General features: G+C 36.2%; 3 protein-coding genes across 4 annotated transcripts; 1 reads left to right on the forward strand and 2 right to left on the reverse strand.

The window, feature by feature from the left end:
- Positions 1-3,181: 3,181 nt before the first annotated feature.
- Positions 3,182-6,636, forward strand: LOC122091355 (UDP-rhamnose/UDP-galactose transporter 6). 2 transcript variants are annotated; one of them, XM_042661242.1, is made up of 6 exons: positions 3,182-3,578; positions 3,710-4,001; positions 4,601-4,785; positions 4,881-5,081; positions 5,175-5,336; positions 6,095-6,636. In XM_042661242.1, the coding sequence occupies exons 2-6, from the start codon at positions 3,872-3,874 to the stop codon at positions 6,422-6,424; spliced, it is 1,008 nt and encodes a 335-aa protein (XP_042517176.1). In that variant the 5' UTR covers positions 3,182-3,578; positions 3,710-3,871; the 3' UTR covers positions 6,425-6,636. The 2 variants fall into 2 exon arrangements, with proteins under 2 accessions (XP_042517176.1, XP_042517184.1); XM_042661250.1 differs by having other exon boundaries at positions 3,828-4,001.
- Positions 6,637-9,286: 2,650 nt separating this feature from the next.
- Positions 9,287-12,288, reverse strand: LOC122092962 (LOB domain-containing protein 22-like). The gene is made up of 2 exons (XM_042663253.1): positions 11,289-12,288; positions 9,287-9,612 (listed from the first exon to the last, which is right to left on the reverse strand). Exons 1-2 carry the CDS (start codon positions 12,122-12,124, stop codon positions 9,477-9,479), a joined length of 972 nt encoding a protein of 323 aa, XP_042519187.1. The 5' UTR covers positions 12,125-12,288; the 3' UTR covers positions 9,287-9,476.
- Positions 12,289-15,940: 3,652 nt separating this feature from the next.
- LOC122092951 (cytokinin dehydrogenase 3-like) lies at positions 15,941-19,590 on the reverse strand. Its single transcript, XM_042663247.1, has 5 exons — positions 18,770-19,590; positions 17,965-18,092; positions 17,277-17,555; positions 16,586-16,854; positions 15,941-16,412 (listed from the first exon to the last, which is right to left on the reverse strand). The coding sequence occupies exons 1-5, from the start codon at positions 19,506-19,508 to the stop codon at positions 16,094-16,096; spliced, it is 1,734 nt and encodes a 577-aa protein (XP_042519181.1). The 5' UTR covers positions 19,509-19,590; the 3' UTR covers positions 15,941-16,093.
- Positions 19,591-22,439: the final 2,849 nt, after the last annotated feature.

A 22,439-nucleotide genomic window follows, 5' to 3' on the forward strand; every position in this document is an offset into this window, starting at 1 on the left:
AACTTCATCTCTAAAGTCATTTGACATTTTTTTAGGGGAAGGGGATCTAAATGTTTTAAAAGAAAAATCCCCATCCCATAACATTACCCTAACCCCACCACCACCAAACCTCCTTAATCTCGGGTCATTGGTACTATTAGTAAGTGATCTTAACAGCTAAACTAGCTAACACTGAAAGTTGGCAATCATTAAAGGACACCAGTCATTTATGGCTCGTCATCAAGGATTTTGGATTTAAATTTGTCCTTCGGATCTAAATTGAATCAAATTGAAATCAATTAGAATTAATCCCAAAAATCCTAGAATCGAGTGCTCTAGAACTTGCATAATTAGGACTAGTAACGGTCAATTTTTTGCTTTTTCTAAAACAATGCTCGTCATGGTTGAACAAACCAATAACCTATAGAGAGGGAGAAAAGTGTGGCAATGGCACATGTGGTAAGTCTGAACGGGTTGAAATCATGAATTCAACCTTAGTGGAGTCAGAACAAATGGTAAAGTAAAACATTGAAAATTCATAGCTAAAGAAATGTCACACGAAAATTCTTTGAGATATTATATAATGATATTAGGTTGAAATTATGGCATCATTCTTTCATGTGACATAATTAAGTGGACCATTCATATACTTCATATCGGATTTTAGGATTCAACGTGCCTTTGGCAACAACTATTTTAGAAAAAAAAAATATTTATAAATATTTTAGGGGACGTGGTATATAAATTTCCCCTTCATGTCGAGGTCTCCTTTGGTTATATATGCTTTTCTTTTTTTTAATAACATTCCTTGGGAAGCCCTACTCTTTCTGGATTGGTCATGAGCTATGGATTAAGTTTTCTTTCACCCCTATGATGATTTCACCATGTGATTAATATCATGAAAAAATGAATATCAAGAAAAGAAAAGAAAATTAATTTTACATGTGGCAAATCCAAGTGATGCACTATATGATATAATTTGACCAAACCAAGCCTCTATGCTGCTTAATATTAAAAAGAAATAACAGGTTTTTTTCACGTGAAAAGGTTCTCTAAGCTGCGGGGCAAAGAAGTATGCCAAGCACCATTGTGTGATTGTGTCTATATCTCCCCTCCTCATATGAATTGACCTTGCAGCCCTATTATGCACTGTTACAAAAATTGGTTGAGATTCTTATTTCTTATTGGTTGCTCCCTTAGAGGAAAAACGTAATTATATCTTAAACCATTTTAACAAAGCATTCTAAACCATCATTATTGTGGATAAAGGTAAGGTGATTAACCATTCTGAATTATCATTATCATAGGAAAGATTTGGCTTATTTTTGTATCAAGTGGGTCATGACCAAAGGCATTATATCTCAATCAGCAATAAAAGTCTTAATATGATGATGGTTACACTGGGTCTAGACTCAGCTATGTTAGATACAAGGGCTTATGATGGGCACACTGTTAATCACCTTAGGCGAGAGTTTTCACCATAGGCAGGGTTTAAAACTTAAAATTGGAATCCAGATCGGTCGGCATGGATATGGTGGCAGGTAGAATCCATCTTCAAAAGTTAGTCATCAATGAGAGAATGCCTAAGTACGTATAAGTCTCTATATTGGACTACCCATTTTTTGATGTAGGATTATTAATAGTTTCAAGTTTTTAAGATATTTCCACATAGGAAATGCCCAAGATGAATTGGGAAGAATAGAGATTAACTAGAAGAATCGGAAACAATCAATCCAATTCTTAAAATTGTAGGGGAATAAAATTTCATCATTGGGATGCTATAATGACTCGTCCCCTTGTACAAATGAATTATTTTTTTATTATTCCAAGAGTTCCATCTAAATGTCAGTAATCCATTAGTTATCGGAATTCTCTCTTTATCATGGGTGAAGAAAAACTTGATTGATGAACATATATTTACGTAAGATATATTCCATTGAAAAGAGTATCATGACGATTAAAATGATCATGAGGTTGTGGCTCATGACTATTATTAATTAATCATTTAATGCCATCTTTACCACCTCTAATTGTCACGACTTTTATAAATACTTTATTATGAACCTTAATTCTATTTGAATATTTTGATTTATTAAAGTGACTAAATTAATCTAAAAAAAAGTGACTATATTCTATTATAAAGACATTAACTATACTATTGTAATCTCTAAAGAAATTAACTATGACAGAAAGGATGAAGATTGGCTCGATGACCCACCGGCCTAAGCTTGGATGGGTGGCTTAGTGTTGCTAAAATTTAGTGGGTAAATAGATCCCAAAGCCCATGTTCACCTGTCAAGTTTCAAATGAAACGGGTTTAAAGCAATAAATAACAAAATAGAACATTGAAAAATCTATAACTACTAAAAAAGTGAATAAATCATGTAATAGGTGAATGCACATACATAATTGTCACATTATCCTTCGATATGATATAATTAGATGAATCATCAAATCAAACTTAAATGGATGAGTTGTGCAGTCAACTTTTTCCCTAATAGTAATAAGTAACATTTTTGAACTCCCACCTTCCACCTCCATTTTGAATAATCAAGAGATTGGATAGATTGATTGATCTGACTCATCCAATCCTTCTACGAAAACTAAGGTTAATACGTTAAAACACCGATTTCAAAGCTGATTTAGGTCGATTCCAATTCAAATTCTGCAATTGAACGTCATTGATTAAAATGCCTTTTGATTTTTTTTCCGGATTGATAAACTTGGCATGGAATATGCCTGTACTAGGACCCGACCATCAAACCAGCCGGTTGGACCATTTAGTCCATTGACCCTTGCCCATCCCCCAAACGGGTGGAGGATAGCCGGATATCCCGGCATGTGGGAGTGGAGTAGTTCTAACCCCATTGCTCATACCTGATTGGTACGCAAAGTGGCCAAACACTAACTTTCCTTTTTCCTCACTCTCGGAAGGACCCTTGGACTTTCGTAGTTCGGCATTTCATCCTTGTCTCTTCTCTTAGATCCAAAGTTTCGGTTCCAAAATTCTATGAAAGTCAGAATTGGACCCACAAAACCCCACCCACGGATCAATCCTGGCCCAGTTCATGACCGTCTGATTGGAATTTAAGACTACGAATCTAAGGAGGAGGATGAGGAACTTAAAACGTACACGGTTCTTTGATTCTATCTGTCGAGATCTACCACTACCAGTAACTTGAGAGAGGCTGCTTTTGGTGGTCCTTCTTGGCTGCTCCGGCCTTGCCTACCCTTTTAATAGCTCTGAGTCCTTTCCCTCTCTTAGTCTGCGTTTGGTAACAGTTCTGCTTCGCTAAGGTCTTTTCGAGTTTAAGACCGTTTTTGGGCTGTGGGGACTGGGGAGCTGCTCTTCTGGTATACTATAAATTTGTGAAAACGGCTTAAGAGTTGAGAGAGAGAGAGTGAGGTAGAGCAGGGAAAGCGGAGGAGTACGACGACCTCCTATGCGTGCTTCTCTTCAGTGACGCCGATCTTCAGACGCTCTCCTTTGGATCTCAGCTTCTGCTTCCGCATTTTGGATTTCTGGAACCCTAATTCTCTTGTTTGGATCTCAGATCGGTTTGGAGCTTCCCTAATTATTCGCTGAGATTTGATTTCAGGTTTGTTTCGATTCGATCCAGGAGATATTTTTCTTTTTCTGGTCCATTTTGGATCTATGAATGATTTGTTGGAGTTTCTGGCATCGTAATTCTGTCTCTAAACTTACCTTAATTTCACGTGTTCATTTCAGGTGCATTTGTTGGATTTCTAGAACAGTTTAAAAATAGTAAAAAGAGAAGAAAGAAATTTTTGGAAATTTTTTTGGTTTAACAAGCAAATTATTCTGTTTCGCTTCTTATCTTATGGAGGATGAACGATAAATAGTACTAAGGAAGACGACGCATAGAGGAAAATGGCACCATCGAGCAAGTCTGACAAGAAGGCTGCACTAGATGCAGCTTCATGGATGTTCAATGTCGTCACTTCCGTCGGGATCATCATTGTCAATAAAGCCTTAATGGCAACCTACGGCTTCAGCTTCGGTAAAATTTTTGAACTCTTATCTCTATATTTTTTGGATCAATTTATGTTGCTTTCTCTGTTTCATCCTTGATACATCAAGTGTTTAGTAGATTTAGGAAGTTGAATTGTTAAGTTGTGAAACGATTTTTCATTGCAAGTATTTGGAGGAAGCAAACTTATTGTCTGCTGTGGTGTTGCACTTATTTCATAATGATGTCGATCAAGTTATGTTTCTTCTTTCTACTGGTATACAGAACTATTGGAACACGATTTAATTGTGTAATTGAAAAGTAAAATTATTGGTTCCAGTACTTTTTCATGCACTAAATGCTTATCTTATTTTTGTTTCTCAAGTTCAATTTTCTCCTTTTATATTTCAAATGTCTCTCTTGTTTACTTCTGGCTATAGGAGATCCTGTATTATGAGTTATCCCCTTTTTTGTTTTTCTGGAGTAGTCTCTAATCAGATGTTGTCTTTGTGCCTCTTGTTACTTGACCTTTTTTCTATTGGTTTAATTCATCAAGGATTCTCTTTTATTTGTAGTTTATCTGTTTCGGATTTTACATGGTATGCCTGTTACTATTCCTGAATTTGTTTAATTTTTATCTTCTCTCGCAGCCACAACATTAACTGGTTTGCACTTTGCCACCACCACCTTGATGACTCTTATTCTCCGGTGGCTAGGGTATATCCAGCCCTCCCATCTACCACTACTGGATCTTTTGAAGTTTGTTATCTTTGCAAACTTCTCCATTGTTGGAATGAATGTGAGTCTAATGTGGAACTCTGTGGGATTTTATCAGGTCAGTTCTTGTCAATCGCTGTTTTTATTGTGTTTATTGAGCGAAAATGTTGAAAATTGCCGACTAAAATTCCTGGTGTATTAATTTTTTTTTAGATTGCAAAGTTGAGTATGATCCCTGTATCGTGCCTTCTTGAAGTTGTCCTGGACAAGATTCGATACTCTAGAGATACAAAGCTTAGCATAGGTGTGGTTCTACTGGGTGTTGGAGTGTGCACTGTTACTGATGTGAGTGTTAATACTAGAGGCTTTGTTGCTGCCTTTGTGGCAGTGTGGAGCACTGCTCTGCAACAGTATGTAAGTTATTGATGAAAATCTCTTTTCCATTTAAATACTTAGAAATATAAATTCCACTTCTGTCTTGTAACTCTGCCTATTTTTTCTGTGCAGTATGTACATTACCTCCAAAGGAAGTATTCACTCGGATCTTTCAACCTATTAGGCCATACTGCTCCAGCTCAGGCTGCTTCGCTGCTGCTGTTGGGACCTTTTCTGGATTATTGGTTGACAACCAAAAGAGTTGACACCTATGACTATAATGTTATGTCTATGGTAAGTACTACAAATGTGTAAGAAATAATAATGTGTGGATCAGAATTTTTGGTTTTAAAAGACAAAATTGCTAATTAATCTCTATCATGCTCCCTGTGTATTTGAAAGTGCTTCTTTTTCAAAATTTTATTTTTAATAAATAATGTGAAGTGTTTCAATTTGGATCTAATTGGTTGTGATGCAACTTATGTCCATAATTCTTGGATGTAGTTACATTTTCAGGTGCTGTGCAAATTGGCAAATGCTACCATCCAGTGTTTGCACATTGTAAACGTATTACCTTTTTCTCCACAATTAGCATGTGTGGCTAACATTTGTATATAAAAACTATTCTATTCTAGATTCCCATTTGAATGCACGCATGTACCATGGGTTTGACTTATGGTCTATTCCAGTTTGGGAGTTCGTTCAACCATACAATGTTGAAGGTCTATAGTACTAAGTTACTTAGATTGTGAATATCTCCGAGTTGCTACTGTTTTTGGCATGCTAATTTTTTTTATCTGTAGTCCATATAATGAACATAAATGAATTGTTGGTTGTGTTTATATGTGGTTTTGTGCTCTTGCATTCAATATGCATACATATTTGCTAACGTATTAGGGCATAATGTGGCATGCAATATGCTTTATTTGTTTATGCATATATATCGCCTTTTGTTACTGCTGCATAACACCTAGACATGCTTGTATATATGGATGTCTGAATATAGATCAGTTGCTTCTAGTGCTTGAGACAAGATTTTCTGGTCTATGCAGATTTTCATCATGTTGTCATGCAGCATTGCAGTAGGGACCAACTTAAGCCAATTCATCTGCATCGGCAGATTCACAGCTGTGTCCTTCCAAGTCCTTGGCCACATGAAGACTATACTGGTTTTGATCTTGGGATTCATCTTCTTTGGGAAGGAAGGCCTGAATTTACAAGTAGTTCTCGGCATGGTCATAGCAGTGATGGGGATGATCTGGTATGGTAATGCGTCATCTAAGCCAGGAGGAAAAGAGCGTCGAAGTCATTCAATGCCTAACAATAGACCACAAAAACATGGTGGGATGTCTGAGGACGGTGAACTTGATGCGAAGGTCTAGAGTTGACAGAAGATGACATCTTATTTCTGTAACCTCATTGACATTAAAGGTTAGAGCCTCGCTTTCATCTTTTTTTTTTTTTTTTTTTGAGTCACCATTTTCTTTACTCGATCTTGTATTTGTTTAAGGGAATGAATACTCTTTAAAAGGATGCAGTTTCCCTAAATATTCCTTTTGTTAAAATCATTATTTATAGTAATTTATTTTTTCCATAATTTCACTATTTCTTTTTCTGCTTCCAACTCCCCATCTTGATAAGGAAGTGTTATGATCTCTTTAGACTAGTGAACAATGGGAAGGAATAAGTCATCCATACTTGCTGCTTTAGCTAAAAGCACAATGGGAAGTGCAATAAAAAGTACTTGTAATAACAAAAACAAATCATTTATTGTAGAACTCCATCCATCCTTTCATGATGGTCTCAATCATACTCTCTTTAATTCCATGTGTAATAACCTGACTTGTTTCTGATGGGATTGTATGCCTGATGCAAATGGCGTGGCTATTGTAGGTCCTGCACAAATTCATTGATCTTGTCTTTTAAGGCCAATTTGTTGGTTGAATATGGTTAGAACAGGATTCATCACTTCTTGGAAATTTCTCTTGATATTCTTTATTTAGACTGAGTAATTTTTCTCTTTATTTTTTAAAACTGGCCAGGGTTGGACCAATCGGATCAATATTTTGAAGTTCTGTCAAATTTTGTTGCCTAAAGTTTATCCCATATTTAATAAATCATAGAAACAAAATAGTAGATATTTTTAATTGTCAGAGCACAACTTTCAGAAGCAAACATGTTCAAAAATTGCTACAGATCACAAATTGCACCTAATAACAGCTGCAACTAGATTTTGATGGTAGTCCATTACAAGTTTCAAAATGTTATTAACCTTTAGCTCGAAGGTATTTGCTAGTACTGGACCTATACAGTAGATAAATATGATGGATTGATACACATCCATTGACCTAAAAACAGACTTTTTCTTGACTTTGAACCTGAAAGTATTTGGATGTGCTTGATCCTTATCCATTATCATTGGTTGATCTCTCTTTTCAATGCAGATAATTTTTTTGGTAGAATTGCCCGGTTTTCTTTGTAAATAAACATGTTCGTTAAGTATATCCTGTGTTTTTTTTTTTTTTTGGGGTGGGTACCTTTTTATAAGTTTCTATTCACTTCATTTCTAGCTGAGTCCGAGTCCATTTTTCTTTTCAACATGACATGGTTGGTTTTGCCCTTGCGTTTTTTAAAAAGTATTAATTTTTTTGCTGTTTTAACCTGAAAAAATATGGGTAATTGATTCGGATCGTGCAGGGATTGGGGATTAGTCTCAGCCAATATGACACTGATACTTGAAACCATGGTCATGCCTCCATTAAACCCTCACACCTGTATTATAGGATTCAGTCACTATCTTGAGAGTCCTAAAACTCCCCCCCCCCCTCCCTCTCTTCCATATGAAAGCCGCAATCAAGGGATTCCATGTTCACCCTTGCTTAAGGAAAACTAAACAGAAACAATACTAATACAAATTTGCTTTCTACCTTCACATTTGCACGTGGCAATCTACATCCCCACCTTGGTGTTTGACATGCATGCAACGGACAAAAACATCTTGGCATGGAGTTTAAAGCAGTCGCACGCGTTTCTAGGCGTTTCTAGGCGTTGGATGCGTGTCGGGCACCATGTTGCGCCATAGAGGATCCAAATCCCCTCACCCCCACCCAAGAAAACAAAACAAGCTGTAATGGTGTCTCAAAAACCCATCAATCGGAACTGATCTCGGTCTCTGAAGCCCTAGAATCGACTAGATCAGAACATCCAGAATCAAGATCAGTCAAAGCCGATTCAATCCAGATTCGCCGCTTCTGATTTTGAAATAGTGATATCAATTCAAGCTGCTTCAGTCGGACACTTCATACAGCTTTTTGGCGGCTTCCAGACCAATTCTGATCCAATTCCAGATCAGTATTGGCTGGACCGATTCCAGCTTTTAAAGCACTGATTGGGATGGTACATGGAATGTCCAGATCCAAATCTGCTGGCATTATAACACTGACTGGGATGGTACATGGAACGTCCAAATCTACTCCAGATTTGATTACTTCGGGCCAACCAGACCCTTGTGAAACCCAACGTCCAAATCTACTCCCAATTTAATTAGTTCGGGCCAACCAGACCCTTGTTAAACCCAAGCTGATAAGTCGTAAGTTCCAACAGAGTGGCTTGGCCTGGCGGTTGAAGTGCACTCTAGGGAGAAACAGACATAGCTTAATGGTTTTCTTAGAACATAAGAAATTCAAACTAATAAGTTCCAACACTATTGGTGTTGTGTATTGGATCTATGTTAATATGTGAAAGGCTTGGGCTTTATTTGGAATTTTTTTGGGCTTCAGCTAAGCCAGCTTCGTAGTTACCATAGGAATTTAGGCCGAACCCAATGCCAAAAGAATTCACACCAACATTCCTCAGGTATTTTTATTATAAAATAAAGAGTGTTCCCACATCCTTTCAATTGGGAATAGTCCCTACGACCTCCCGATGTGCTTTACCCACAATGAATCACCAATGGACCAATTTTTCTTGAGGTTACCTTCCTTTGGGGAAACAAGAAAATAGAGATTTTGGGTGTAGAATGTATTAAAGCAAGAAAAATGGTGAAGAATTGAATTTCAAAATACATTCTAGACGTATGATCAATTCCAAAAATGCATACCAAACACAGGCTAAGGTTTTGTTTCCATTAAGTGCCCACCTAAGCTGCAATCTTGCTTATCGAGTCAGGTCATTGACAAGATCTTCTTCTAGTTTGTCAAAAATATTTCTTTCTCAAATTAAAACTATGTACTCAAAGCTTCACATTCTGCAAAATTGTTAAAGAAGCCTTTCCTCCATTCCTTTTCATATGATTGTTAATATTTACATAGAGAGACCACAAGACAAACAGTAAAATAAATAAACATAGATAGAGAGAAAGAGAGAGTGAGACCCGGGCATTTTCCCCGCCCTTTTCGTGAATGGTGAGAGATGCTTTGTTTGTAATTGCTAGCCTTAGCTGTTACAATTTGTAAGAGTAAATAAAGAAGCTGCCCCCTTTAAATCATGCTCTGGAACATGCTCCATGGAGTTATTTTCTCCTTTAAGCACCACTACATCAGCCTCTTCGTCTTTTAGTACAGCCTTGTCACTGAAAAATTAACAAAAAATAATGGAGACGAGTTTAAATAAGTAAAATGATACTCACCATTACCTAGTTTCTTTAGCTCATAAATAAACATGGATGTAAATTGAAGCTTCCAACTTTGAGAATAAAAGCAGTAGCAACAACAATAATAAAAAAGAGTATATTAATGCACGACACTCCCGTTATTGCAAGGTTTGAGAGGAGCAAATGTATGCAGCCTTGGCCTTACACCCTGCCATGCAAGAGAGATTGTTTCCAAGTTTCAAACTAATAACCAACAGTTAACATAATAACAATAATAAAAATAAAATTTTTAATTTATTCTAATTCAATTTTTTTAATATAAATTAAAATCACATTTGAAAAAAGTCTACAAAATTTATTTTCATATTTTGATCTTTTTCTATATGGTTACTGTAGTAGTCTAGTAAAAATTAATTGACACTACTTTTTATAAGAGTAATTTTTTTCTCCGCAAACCAGAGGTGATCGGGAGGAATCAAGTGCCAAAGTACGAAATGACAAAAATAGCCCTCCCTCCAAATTGCCACCCTTCATTTTTCTCTCCCCCACCCTATTAACCAAAAGAAAATTTTAACACAAAGGTAGCCTATACAACACACCAACAGCAATAGAGGAAACCCACAACTATGAACCAACAGTCCAATTGAGGTGGACAACCCATCTCTTGAGGATTTAGTACCTTGTTACAATGTTATATTCTTTCATCAATAAGTTGGTATATGGCAACATTTCTTAATGGGAAAATGAATTTCAAAACAAATATTATGAATAAATATATATATATATATATATAATTTGTTTTTCATATAAATCTAAATATACCAAAGAAGTGGTATAATTAAAACCCTCTAACTATTTTATGTCTTAACTAAACAGAACTTTATTAAATATTACAACCATGACTAGATGAGTTACTGAGTATGTTGAGACTGAACTTGACAAAACTTATGAATATAAAGTTCAAGTTTAAATAAACTCTAATCTGCTAGGTCTCATGATTTAAATAATGGGCAATTACATGAATAGTGAACCAGTTTTATCAATTTTGGGGAATCGATTGTGAATCATGCATGAATTTAAACTGAACAACAAATTAAGTAATAGTGATTTGGAATCTTATGACAATACAAGGTGGGAATTTATGTAGAATGAATAAAAATATGACATTAAATCATGTCTTGACATAGTAGGCAAGATATCTTTCTGTTCCCCTATCTACAATATTTGGATGGAAATTAACTTGAGAAGATGGACTAAGGTATCCAGAACAATTCCTCAGATTTGGGTGGGTACTATCTTCATCAAAATTGGAGAAAGCTTGATCTCTATGCTAGATTTAAGAAGGAACTTGTATCAGAATTTAGAAATTCTATGTCTTAAATCTTTAGTATTGTCTTATTTATAAACTAGAAGGACAAAAACCTCAGAAATGAAAAAAAGTGGGCAAAGTCAGGACGAAATATATGTAAAAATAGAAACAACTTCCCAATCAAAGGATCCAGAAAAATAAACAAATCTTCTATAGGTGATGATTGATTTTTTTTTTTTTTTTTTTTTTTCAAATAGAGCATTAAATCATGCCATCAATCGATCATATCAAGCCTTATTCAAGAACAAATGTTAAAAAAGGAAAAAAAAAAATGAAATTAACAAACCTGCATTGGATGGAGTCTTTGTGATCAAAGGGAAGAGATTGCTGCCTATCCTCAAACATTCCAAGAAGCGGTTTGATGTCTTCACATTCATTCATGAAAGGAGGCTCCTTATTATCTGGGTCATTGATCCTGTTAGTGTTAGGGTTAGGATCCTCCTGCATGACCCATTGACTAATACCTTGATGATTATTATCCTGCACAAGGAATTGTTGCTGATGTAGAAGAGAAGGAGATGGAGGAGTATTGTGTTGTTGTAGATGCTGATGATGAAGCATAGGAGTTATATAAGAAGCACCAACTGGGTCTTGATGATGATGATTAATGGCTTGGGTAGCTACTTCCTGTTGCTGTAACAACTGCAAATGAGCCTGAGCTTGAGCCCTACATATCGCGAGTTGATGTAAAACAATTTGAAGCTCAGCTTTATCACGTTCGATCTGGCACTGCAACTCGTGAATAATACGATAACATCCACCGACGGGATCGATGGCTCGAGTATTGGCTTGTATGATCATGGTACGCATGGCTTCGTCTTTCTGAGATGGATCAAGGTTACGAATGATCTTGAGGATGTTACTAACTCCAAATAGCTTATGGGCATTGAGGAATTGACGTTGTTGGTCAGCTGGGAAATAAGGGGCTAGAGTGCAACCAGGGGTGCATTTCCTGCGTTGGTATTTACATGCCGCACAAGCCTGTTGGCTGCTGCCGCTGGTGTTGGTGGTGCTGCTGCCGCTGCCGCTGCTGGTGCCGTTGTTTGAGACTGCTCCCCTACTATTACTATTATTGTTGTTATTAATAAGAGTATTGGTGATGATGCTGGAATTGCTACTCATGATATTGTTGTGTTGTGGTTTGTTAAGAAGGGTGGAGGGGGATTTGTCGGCTAGGTTTCCGGCGGTGGGTTGGGTTGATGATGAGGCTTTCCGGTGTTTTTTCCTTGTTTTTTCACTGCGAACAAAACGAATGGAAAATGGATAGTAGAGAGAGAGAGAGAGAAAGGGAGATATTACAGGGGAGAAAAGAGAGGAGCGACCCAATAACAATGGCTACGAGGACGTTAATAGCTGGTTCAAACAAACCACTCCTTCAAATTAGGGTTTAGAGAGAGAAAGAGAGAGAGGAAGAGAGAGGAGGGAAATGGCAAATCCTAACAGATTTAGTTATATCGGATATTTCGGGAGATATTGAGACAAATTCGGAAGGTCGGGTAAGAATCCTAAGACCGCTCCAATCTCCAATCTCTAATCTCTAATCTCCATAGCGTGTCTTTTTTATCCTCTACCCTTTAATTTTAGGATTCTAGGAGTCTGGCTACATTTAATCTCTATCATTTATAATCGGTTTTGGTAAGGTGTTAAATTTCAGCTCGGACTGGTTGGATCAATTGAAACCGTCCGGACCAGACCGGAACAAATCAGAGCGAACCCTTGTCGGGTTGGCTTCAGTCTTGGTATACATTTGAAAAATAAAAAATTACCGGATCTTAGTCTAGGTTTGAGATTCATCTCGATTGCAAGCTGGAAATTGAGACAGAATTTGTAACTTGCTATCCTCTTGCCTAGTAGGCAAAGATTTACCTCCGTGGAAAGGCTGATTCATTTGGATCGACATTAGGGTTTCAATTACATTGCATTGCCGAAATCCATGTTGTATATTTGAAACAGATTGACCTCCTTGCTTATCTCATGGTACAATCTTCTTCTTGCTAAGCCACCCCTTTCGTCATTTTCAACCTGAAAACCTATTTAGTTAGACTGAATTTGCACCAAATCGACCGATTGACACCCTTAGCTACCAATCTTAAGAGCCTAATTCCAAAATCATACCATTTATTTTAATAAATGGTTTCAAAACTAGGATACGATCCAATTTAATAATGGGATAATTGAGTTCCAGTTCTTTAGTGGTTTTGGGCACTCAAAGTCTCAATTATGTTCAAAATTCCTAGGTATATAAATTTCTTCTCATATATAAAAATAATTGAATATGTATTCTTAAGCATAAAATTAATCAATCATCAACCCCTATTATTTATTAGTAATTTTGACATAATATTTATAAATTATAAATATTAAATTTGTACTAGGATTAAATATGCATATTAAACAAGTATTGGTAGTAGGATTTGGCTCCTCTGTGGCGCAAGACAATGTTGGGCTTCATACCAAGGCGTTTCTGGCCATTGGATGCATGCCGGACACTGTGTTGCGCCACAGAGGAGCTCAATCCATTGGTAGTATGGGTTCCAATCAGTTCTTTATTGTCTTTTCGAATTTCAAACTGTTGGAAAACTAGTCCTAGAACCATCTTGTCTTGTTTATAATAATTGGTCTCTAAATCAGTTCCTAAAATCGTCCGATTTAATAATTAGAGTAGGTGAGTTCCAAGACGATCCCTGATTCCAATCCCAAATTAATACTCTTAATGTGCTTCATATATAACAAGAGATGATTATGATTTCATTATGCACTAAAAGAGAACAATATGGTCACTTATAGCAAGAGCCTTAATTTTAAGTAAACCCATCACAAATTTGTTTCCCTTACGTGAAGTGGAGAGTGAACCAATCAAATCGATTGTCCAGTGTGTGATTTCAAATAAAAGAGGAAATTTTTGGAGTAAATATCCTCTTTTGAGATGAGAATCTTCTATCATGAAGAGATATGATTCTTCACCCAAAAAGAAAAAAAAGAAAAGAAAAAGGAGATATGATTCTGAATGATTATGTATTTAAATCCCTCGTAGGATCTTAAGATAAGAAAATCAATCACTGTTAAGAGAATAATATTTTCTTATTTAAAGAAAGACATTAATGCCACGCGATTCATTTGTATACATGAATTTAGTTCACAATATTGGTTGTCGTATTACTAGTATCATTATATTGATAAACATCGACTCTATTAGCTTGAACCAGTATCGATTCCAAACCAACATAGTATTTTTGATAAATAATAATAATAATAATAATAATAATAATAATAATAATAATAATAATAATAATAATAATAATAATAATAATAATAATAATAATAATAACAATAATAATAACAACAATAATAATAATAACAACAACAACAACAATAATAATAATAATAATAATAATAATAATAATAATAATAATAATAATAATAATAATAATAATAATAATAAAAAAACACATGATCTATACTGTATCAAGTGATATGTATCACCTAGGTGTTGTTATTGATCGTAGCATGAACTCTATAGGGAAAAGCAAAAAGAATGAGATCAGCTCAATACATTACCCTGCACAACTTCTCCCTTTTCCTTTTGTATATAAATTGATATTTATAGGCTTTCGTTTCTCTCTATAGGCATGTATGTAGGCATGTATGATGTTCGTCCTTTCCTTACATTCTACGAGGTAATGAGGGAGAACTAGAGTATAAAAAAAAAAAAGAGGTGTGCACTAACTAAAGAGAGGTTTCGAAGATGACAATCTTAATTTTGATGGGCAAAGGAGTATCAGCTATCAGCTAGGACTATGTTGATTCCATAATTAGCTCATTAGATCCAGAAGCCATGCATGAGCCAACTGTAGGGTACAATGGCCACAATGTGAAATTGGAATGACTTGATAATCGAAGACCTCCTTAGATTTTTTTTCTTCTTATTTCAAGACTATTCCTATATTATTTTTTAGGATAAAGAAGTTACTTGGTTGCATGCCCATATGCAAGAAACACGATCGCATAAAATTAAAGACCATGTCACCCCCTTGCCTGATTCCTCTACATGCTCTCTGATTGGTGCGTGTGCTAACATAGTAAACCACAAAACAGATAGTGATATCTCTCCTAATTTCCCATTATATATGATTTTCAATTTTAACCATTTGGATTTATGATTTGACAGGGTGAAAGTTGGATCGACATAACAACCTTAGATAGAAAATCTGTCAAGCTTAAAAAAATAATAAAAATTTACAATATGTCATATTGTCAAAGTGTAGGGTACGCATTAGGTTCAAAGTACCCTTCCCCATATATCTCCATCTACTATTTGTGTGGGGCCATGCAGTATTACAGCCCATCCTTCCGATGGTTGCAAAGCCCATGGGTCGTCTAAACCCTACCATAGCCTGTTGTCGAATTGGGCTGGGTTAGATAAATTCAAGCAGGCTAGACAGCCTAGACAGCCTAGACAGTGAATTGCAACCCCCTTAAACCCATTGTTGGGATGCTCTGGTGGTGGATTTTGAGAAGGACTATAATTATTCAAGCTAAGATGAGCTGAGCTTGGATGGGCTAGGCTACGGTTGGAACTTGGCACCCAACTGGGTTGAGCATTTGGGGCTCCAATCCGAACTAACCCACTGACATGCACTTCCTGACTCATGTTTCTCTAAAAAGAAAGGGCAGCAATGCTCATTGGATTAAGCTTCAAAACAAACTGTTTACTAGGAGGCCAGATCAGCTCCCCGTGCACGAACTTTTTTTTTTTGTTAATCAAGGTCTCGAGATCAGTTTACGTACACCTCGACTAATCTTCGGAGAGACTAGCACAACAACCCACCACCACGGTATCTCCGTACATGAACTCTTCACATAGGATTTTGTGATAATACATGTGCTTTTCTTCCACAATGCCCCTCTAAACATTCTTAATGGCAACATGAAAAAGCATTAATGACAACAAGATATATGCATTGTCACGATATTTGCAGATTCACACATAAAAGATCAAAAACTACAAGAACTACTGACCCATGAAACCTGTAGAGATATTTTCAAACCCTATCACCCACCCCCCCCCCACCACCAAAAAAAAAAGACACATTAATATTGGCCCTGTGAGAAATTAAAAATCCTTTGACCTGGAGACAATATTGCTAATGGATCAAACTTGTTCTTCCTTTCTTTGAAAACCTCCCATTTTGAGCCGAAATGATTCATCCACTCTTCCCTGGTTTTGTAATTAGGAAGATATTGCTTCACGTTAATCCCAGCCTCTTCACAAAACTCCAGTATCTTCCTATTCTCATTCTCCAACTGTAAACCATAATCTTCCTTACAGTTATAACTACTTGATCGCAGTAGTCCAATGGAGTAGAAGATATCTTCATCTGGTGTAACTGCAGACATTTTATCATCCCACCTGCAAATGGAAATAGATTATGATTATCAGTTCTAAACAAACTGCATGTCAGGGTTTCATGTGGAAGACAGAAGTAATAATCTCACATCATCTGTGAGTAGCCTAATGTAAACACTTTAACAGCTAGCTTTTAAGGATAAGTTCTCGATCTTAAGTAACTCTTCACTACTCACTTGCTTTTAATCATAGGGTAGACAAGGATGGGTCCGCTGGAATTTGGGCTTTGTTGAAGGATGCCCTTAAAAACACCTGCATCGAAGTCCATGATTTGAGATTTGGGAACAAAGAGATTAAGCCATGGGTGAGGGATGTCCCAAAGTCCTTTTGAACGAAGCTTTAGTTCTCCACTTCGAACCCTATCAAGGAAATCTACATAGGATACATCTTTGGTGAAGATGAAACCTGGGATGAAGCTCAAATCTCTGAGCAACATTTCTAACTCCTGAACAAGAGAAAAGTAATACATAATCAAGATTACACAATTTAACTAAGAGAGTCCTTCAAGGCATCATTATGCTTAGTGAATTATAAAACTTCACTATTTACCATAAGGAAATACACGGATTAGTCCAAATCATAGAGGACCCCACATACATCATAATGGCCAAATTTTAATCTGAAGTAAGCGAGGAAGTTATTTAAACTTGGACTTAAAGTTTTAGTAAAATTGCCAAAATGCCATAAGATGAAGATGAATATAAAATACAAAATGGTATCTTTTGCAATTTTAGCTAATCAAGTGGACGAACCGATGTATTACCATGTGGTTAATAGTGAAATATTATAATTCACTCAACAAAATGACGAGAAAGAAAACCCTAAGAAGAAAGATTGTAGGTGAGCAGGAAAAGATGGATCACACACCTTCTCAACAGTATCTACAGAGAGATCATCATAATACTTGGCCACTTCTAGGCAGTAAATGATGCCATGTTGGGTTGCTAGGGAAGTAATCCTGGAATGATCAGTTTGGGAGAAGAATGAGGACCTCCAATTATTTGCAGGACTCTGGAACATAACAAGAGAACCTTCCACGTAATCCAAACCCTTCTTCCCTGCTTCATCTCCATTGATTGTGATCAGATGCTCTTGGTCTCTTGTGAAAGTAGGGAAATCAAGGTAGAGCATACGTACCCACTTCACCTGCAAACATTATGAATCAAACCCAGATGAGATGGGGTATAAAGAATAATTTTGCACCAGAGAGAATGGACCACAGATCAACACCATTATGGGTATCTTAGCTTGGAGCCTGAGATACCCACAGGCTGAAACGTGCCAAGCATGCATCATATTAAACCCCAAGGGGATGGCAGAGTTTGCAAGGGATCTTCATCTTAAGGAGTGTATGGTTCTGAGTTTGACTTCTCTTAACTTCCTAGGGTCACTTACTGGGCTATTTAATTAGTGCTCTTCACTACTTTCTGCCAAAGTTGAATGGTTTTCATTGAACTCTGATATGACCCAGTCCATGTAATTTTGCGGTCAGTATGTGCCTACGGGACTAGCTAGACCTATGGGGGAAACATGCACTGTACTATGTATGTATTACCCTGCTTGGAGCTGGCTCTAGGGCGATTCTTGCTCTTGTGATGATCCCAAACTGGCCAAATCCTCCCAGTACCGCATAAAACAACTCTGAATTCAGGTGTCTTGAGCAGGTCACCACCTCACCTCGCCCTGCACGTTCAAGTCAATAATACGCATCAAAAGAAACCATCATTGATTCATCACTTAATCTCATTTTTAACTAAAAGTAACAAATTTGTTTAAAGGTAAATCAAGTGTTGGCTTCAGCACACGTTTTCAAGAATCGGACTGAGGTCCCCAATCCCGATTCCTCTCAATCTGGCCCGATCTGGATCCCGATTCTTAGTTTAATAACCTTGCTTCAGCCTCTGATACAACTGGAACTGAGATTCTCATAAAAAAAAAATTAAAAAATTGCTACTACCTGGGTTGGTAGCTAAAAAAATGGAATATTCACTTCTCTCTTTGGAATCATAAATATAAATAACTTTCAAAAATTCATTTCTTTGACTATGAGCCTGGGTAGCCGCAAAATTTCATCAACATTTTATCATTTTTTTCAGTGATCAAACACGTGTAGTATTAACATAGTGCGTCGAGGGGTTCGAATATCATATTATATGAAAACATCCAAGATCCCAATAAGAGAAAGAAAAGGAAAGAGGTTGGGCATGCCACTAGCTTTCTTAAAGCTAATGGCTAAACCAACGAGGGGCTGAGATGAGAGGTGAATGGGAGACTTTCCAAGGAAGGAGAAGGGAGGAGAGAGGCAGAAACAAAGAAGAAAACATAAGAGATTATGTGAGCTAATATAGAAAATTTTATACCAGTAACAACGTCCATCTCATAAACGTTGCTGATCTGAGGGCCATGACGAAAGGATTGGCCGCTGATGCCTGCATTAGAGAGGGTACCACCCACCGTAAGATACAAGTAATCTGTCCAAGACCTAGGTGCAACCCCATGCTCCAAGGTTGCCTTCAAAACCTCTATCCACAGCTGCTCTCCACCCACATCAACATAAGAAGCTAACCCACAAAGATTAATCCTTCCACCACTTAATCCATTCAAAGCTCTCATATCTACAACAACACCATCTTGAGTCATGGCTTGTCCACAAACTGAATGGCCATGACCCCTTGCTGCAATACTAAAAGGAGAAGAAGAACCATAAGAGGATCTTATGAGGTTCACAATGTCAACCTCAGATAATGGATAGAGAACTGCAGCAGGAATCAATCTCCTTCTTTTACCAAAATCAGTGGAGGCCATGGTAATAGATTCAGAATCAACACGAAGCCTCGCGGCGAGGTCCAGAGATGTAAGCTTCTCTGGCAATGAAGGAGGAAGACATGGCCTCTTCCTTAGCTTCTCTATCATTGACATCAAACGTCTAACAAATAATATCACAATGAAACAACTCTTAATACTCTTACTTCTAATACCCATGTTAGAGAGAGAGAGAGAGAGAGAAGAAAAGGGGAGTGGTGGGTTCTTGAAGAAGGGTATGTATGTATCCTTAATTAGTTGAAGAAGAGGCACAAAAATTAAAAGGGTTTGATGCATGAAAACGAGGATGAAATCTTGGGTTGCAGAGAGGAAATCTTGGCGTCTGGTTCGCAAACGACGTCGATGGCTAAATATGTTTGTTTTTTCAAAGATATGGACCGGACCAGACAACAGAATCCTATGAATCATTCCACACGTCATGGTCTTATATATAGAGTCTCTCATGATTTATTCTCAGGGAAATTTTTCTCTGTGATGGAAATGGACCCGCTTGGTAACAGATTAAATTTCTGGGAAGATTCCTAAACGACCCACAGATTTTGCATTTTCTCAAGTAAGAGTGTTAATTTATTTATTTCTTCGCTAAGAAGTCATTTCTATTAAAGGAAAAAAAAAAGAAAAAGAAAGAATACAAAGACACAGAATAGAGTAGAAATACAATTCAAACCAAACTATAGCAAATGAAGCAAAATTGAAGCCCCCACCTTCGGCATTGCCATCACTCGCAACTAAAATTAACTACTTAAGATACGGAATCTCAGTCTACATTGTGCATTAATCAAAATCCAAATTCTAATAGAGGGCAGAAAGACTGGCATAGAAATCAATGATTTTTTTTTTTTTTTCAGTCAATTTAGTTAGGTAATTTGCAATCAGATTGGCCTCCCTAATCAAATCCATTCTGGCTGATCAGTTTAGTTTTATAAAGGTTTTGGTTAAACGGTTTTTATTGGATTCGATTTTACAGTTTTATTATGTTGAGGTTTTTTTTGTTCGATTTTTAAATGGTTGACGTTTTGTATTATGTAGAATGGGTTTATGAGCTGCCTCTAAAGGGTTGATGTCTTGTGTTTTATAGATTATGTTTATATCTCTTTTTTAACCCTTCTCTCTCTCTCTCTCTCTCTCTCTCTATATATATATATATATATATATATATGGGGGGGGGGGGGGATTATTACGGTTAGTGGTAATTCTTTGTTAACACAAAAAGGCATGAGGAAGAGATCATGTAACTCTTTCTTCATTGTTAATGATAAAATAGTACTATCTCTCCCATAGACATAGGCATGCACCTAATGAACAACATAAATCCTTGGGGTATGGTCTTGTGGGATTGTTTTTTTATTTCTATTTATTGTGTTTTTAGAATTATGAATATGTTTCAGTTTCTACATGTTGCCGGTTTAAGCTAATAAATATGAACCCCATTAGGAGTAAATTTATTTTTGAAGTCTAATAAAGAAATCTGATGCTACTAGGCTTGAACCATGGCATCAATCCCAAACTATGACTTAAGAAATAAAACATTTTAAATTAGTTTATATGATGTAAATCCACTATAAAACACTAAAGAATATATTAGAAAGCCAAGACTAATTGAATTTTTTTTTTTTTCAATCTATTCAATAATATATCGGTTCTAATAGATTTTAATCAGGTTCAAAACTAATGGTCTATTGATTCAAAATCGAACCACATCAATTAACAATGGTTTCACCTTCTAAAATCATAACCAAACCGAATAGTAAATAGTTTATTATACTAATTTAAACAGTTCGGTTCAATTTTGATAAACTATTTTGATTTGCAATTCACACCGTTATGGACCTCTAGTTAATGTACTCAAGTTGGTGGGCGGGTCAGGTTCTCATGGACTAATGGGTTGCTTGTGATCAGGGAGGGACTGTCCCACTACCATTTTAAGGATAGATTTGGGTCAAAGTTTGGTATATATTCCAATGGAGGATCTTCTAATTTCTTTGAGGAGGAGATTTCTTTTTATCTTTTGATTGATTTGAAAAGATTTCTCTCTGCATCTATCAGGATCAAGACCCTTTGTTCTGTCTGAAATCTACTCATGATGTTTGGCTGAGATGGAGACATTAATTGGTTTTTCTTCATTTAAAGATTTGATTTGTATGTGTTTAAGCCCACATTTAACTCTGAAACGTCAAACTCAACTAATTGCACCAGCCCATTTTGTGTCTTGATCCGACTTCAACCCACCATTCTTTTTCTTATCATGTACTCAAATTGTCTCTAAAGTTAAGTATATATGAGTACTTTTAGCAGAATGGATTCAATTTTTTTACTTCATAAAGTTAAAAACTTTGTTCACACCATCACCATTTTCACATCATTCACATTTCAATACTTAGAGAATCTACTAGCAATGAATGTACTCTGTCTCATTAATGGAAACTAAAGACTACTTGGCAAGTAACAACAAGTCTAAAAGCCTATGATCCTATGAGGAATTAAAAAAGATTAACTTGATTCATGAAGGTATCAGCCATGCCCATGGAGACATTAGTTGTACTGCAATAATTAACTTGATTCATGAAGGTATCAGCCATGCCCATGGAGACATTAGTTGTACTGCAATAACTTAAGTACTTATTTTATTGAAAAAGAGAGAGAGAATGTTTCTGCTCATGAATCTGTTTCTACATGCATGATATGTGGAAGCAAAAATATAAAATTAATGATGCAAAAAGCGAATGATAATCGCAAATAAAAAATTACTTATGTCTATGATCATAGTGATATTGAATTTATTTTATTATTAATGGAGGAATAGGGTAACATTGCTTGTCCTTAAACATTTTAAATTGATTACAAAAAAAGATTCTTCTTTATAAAATTATAAGGAACCTCATATAGATAGTTTATCGAAATGCTTATATAGCTTAAAAATATTACTTAGGGGCTGCACATACTCCCAAACCCCTGTATCATGGACCTACTAGTTCGTCAAGGCCCCGGTAATAAATATAAACACACAAAGTTGGCTTCGAGGACTACAACCCTCTGAAATCAACCTACGAATACAATTTACAAAATACAAGACATCACACCTCTAACATGACACTAAGATGGATTTTAGATGAACTTTGTTAAGTTAAGCATAATTGCTTATAAATGTGTATATGGTATCCTATATACCCATCAATCCTATAGATACGGATTTTTTTTTTTTTTTTT

This window comes from Macadamia integrifolia, chromosome 2 (assembly GCF_013358625.1).
Source record: "Macadamia integrifolia cultivar HAES 741 chromosome 2, SCU_Mint_v3, whole genome shotgun sequence".
NCBI classification, from domain to species: domain Eukaryota; kingdom Viridiplantae; phylum Streptophyta; class Magnoliopsida; order Proteales; family Proteaceae; genus Macadamia; species Macadamia integrifolia.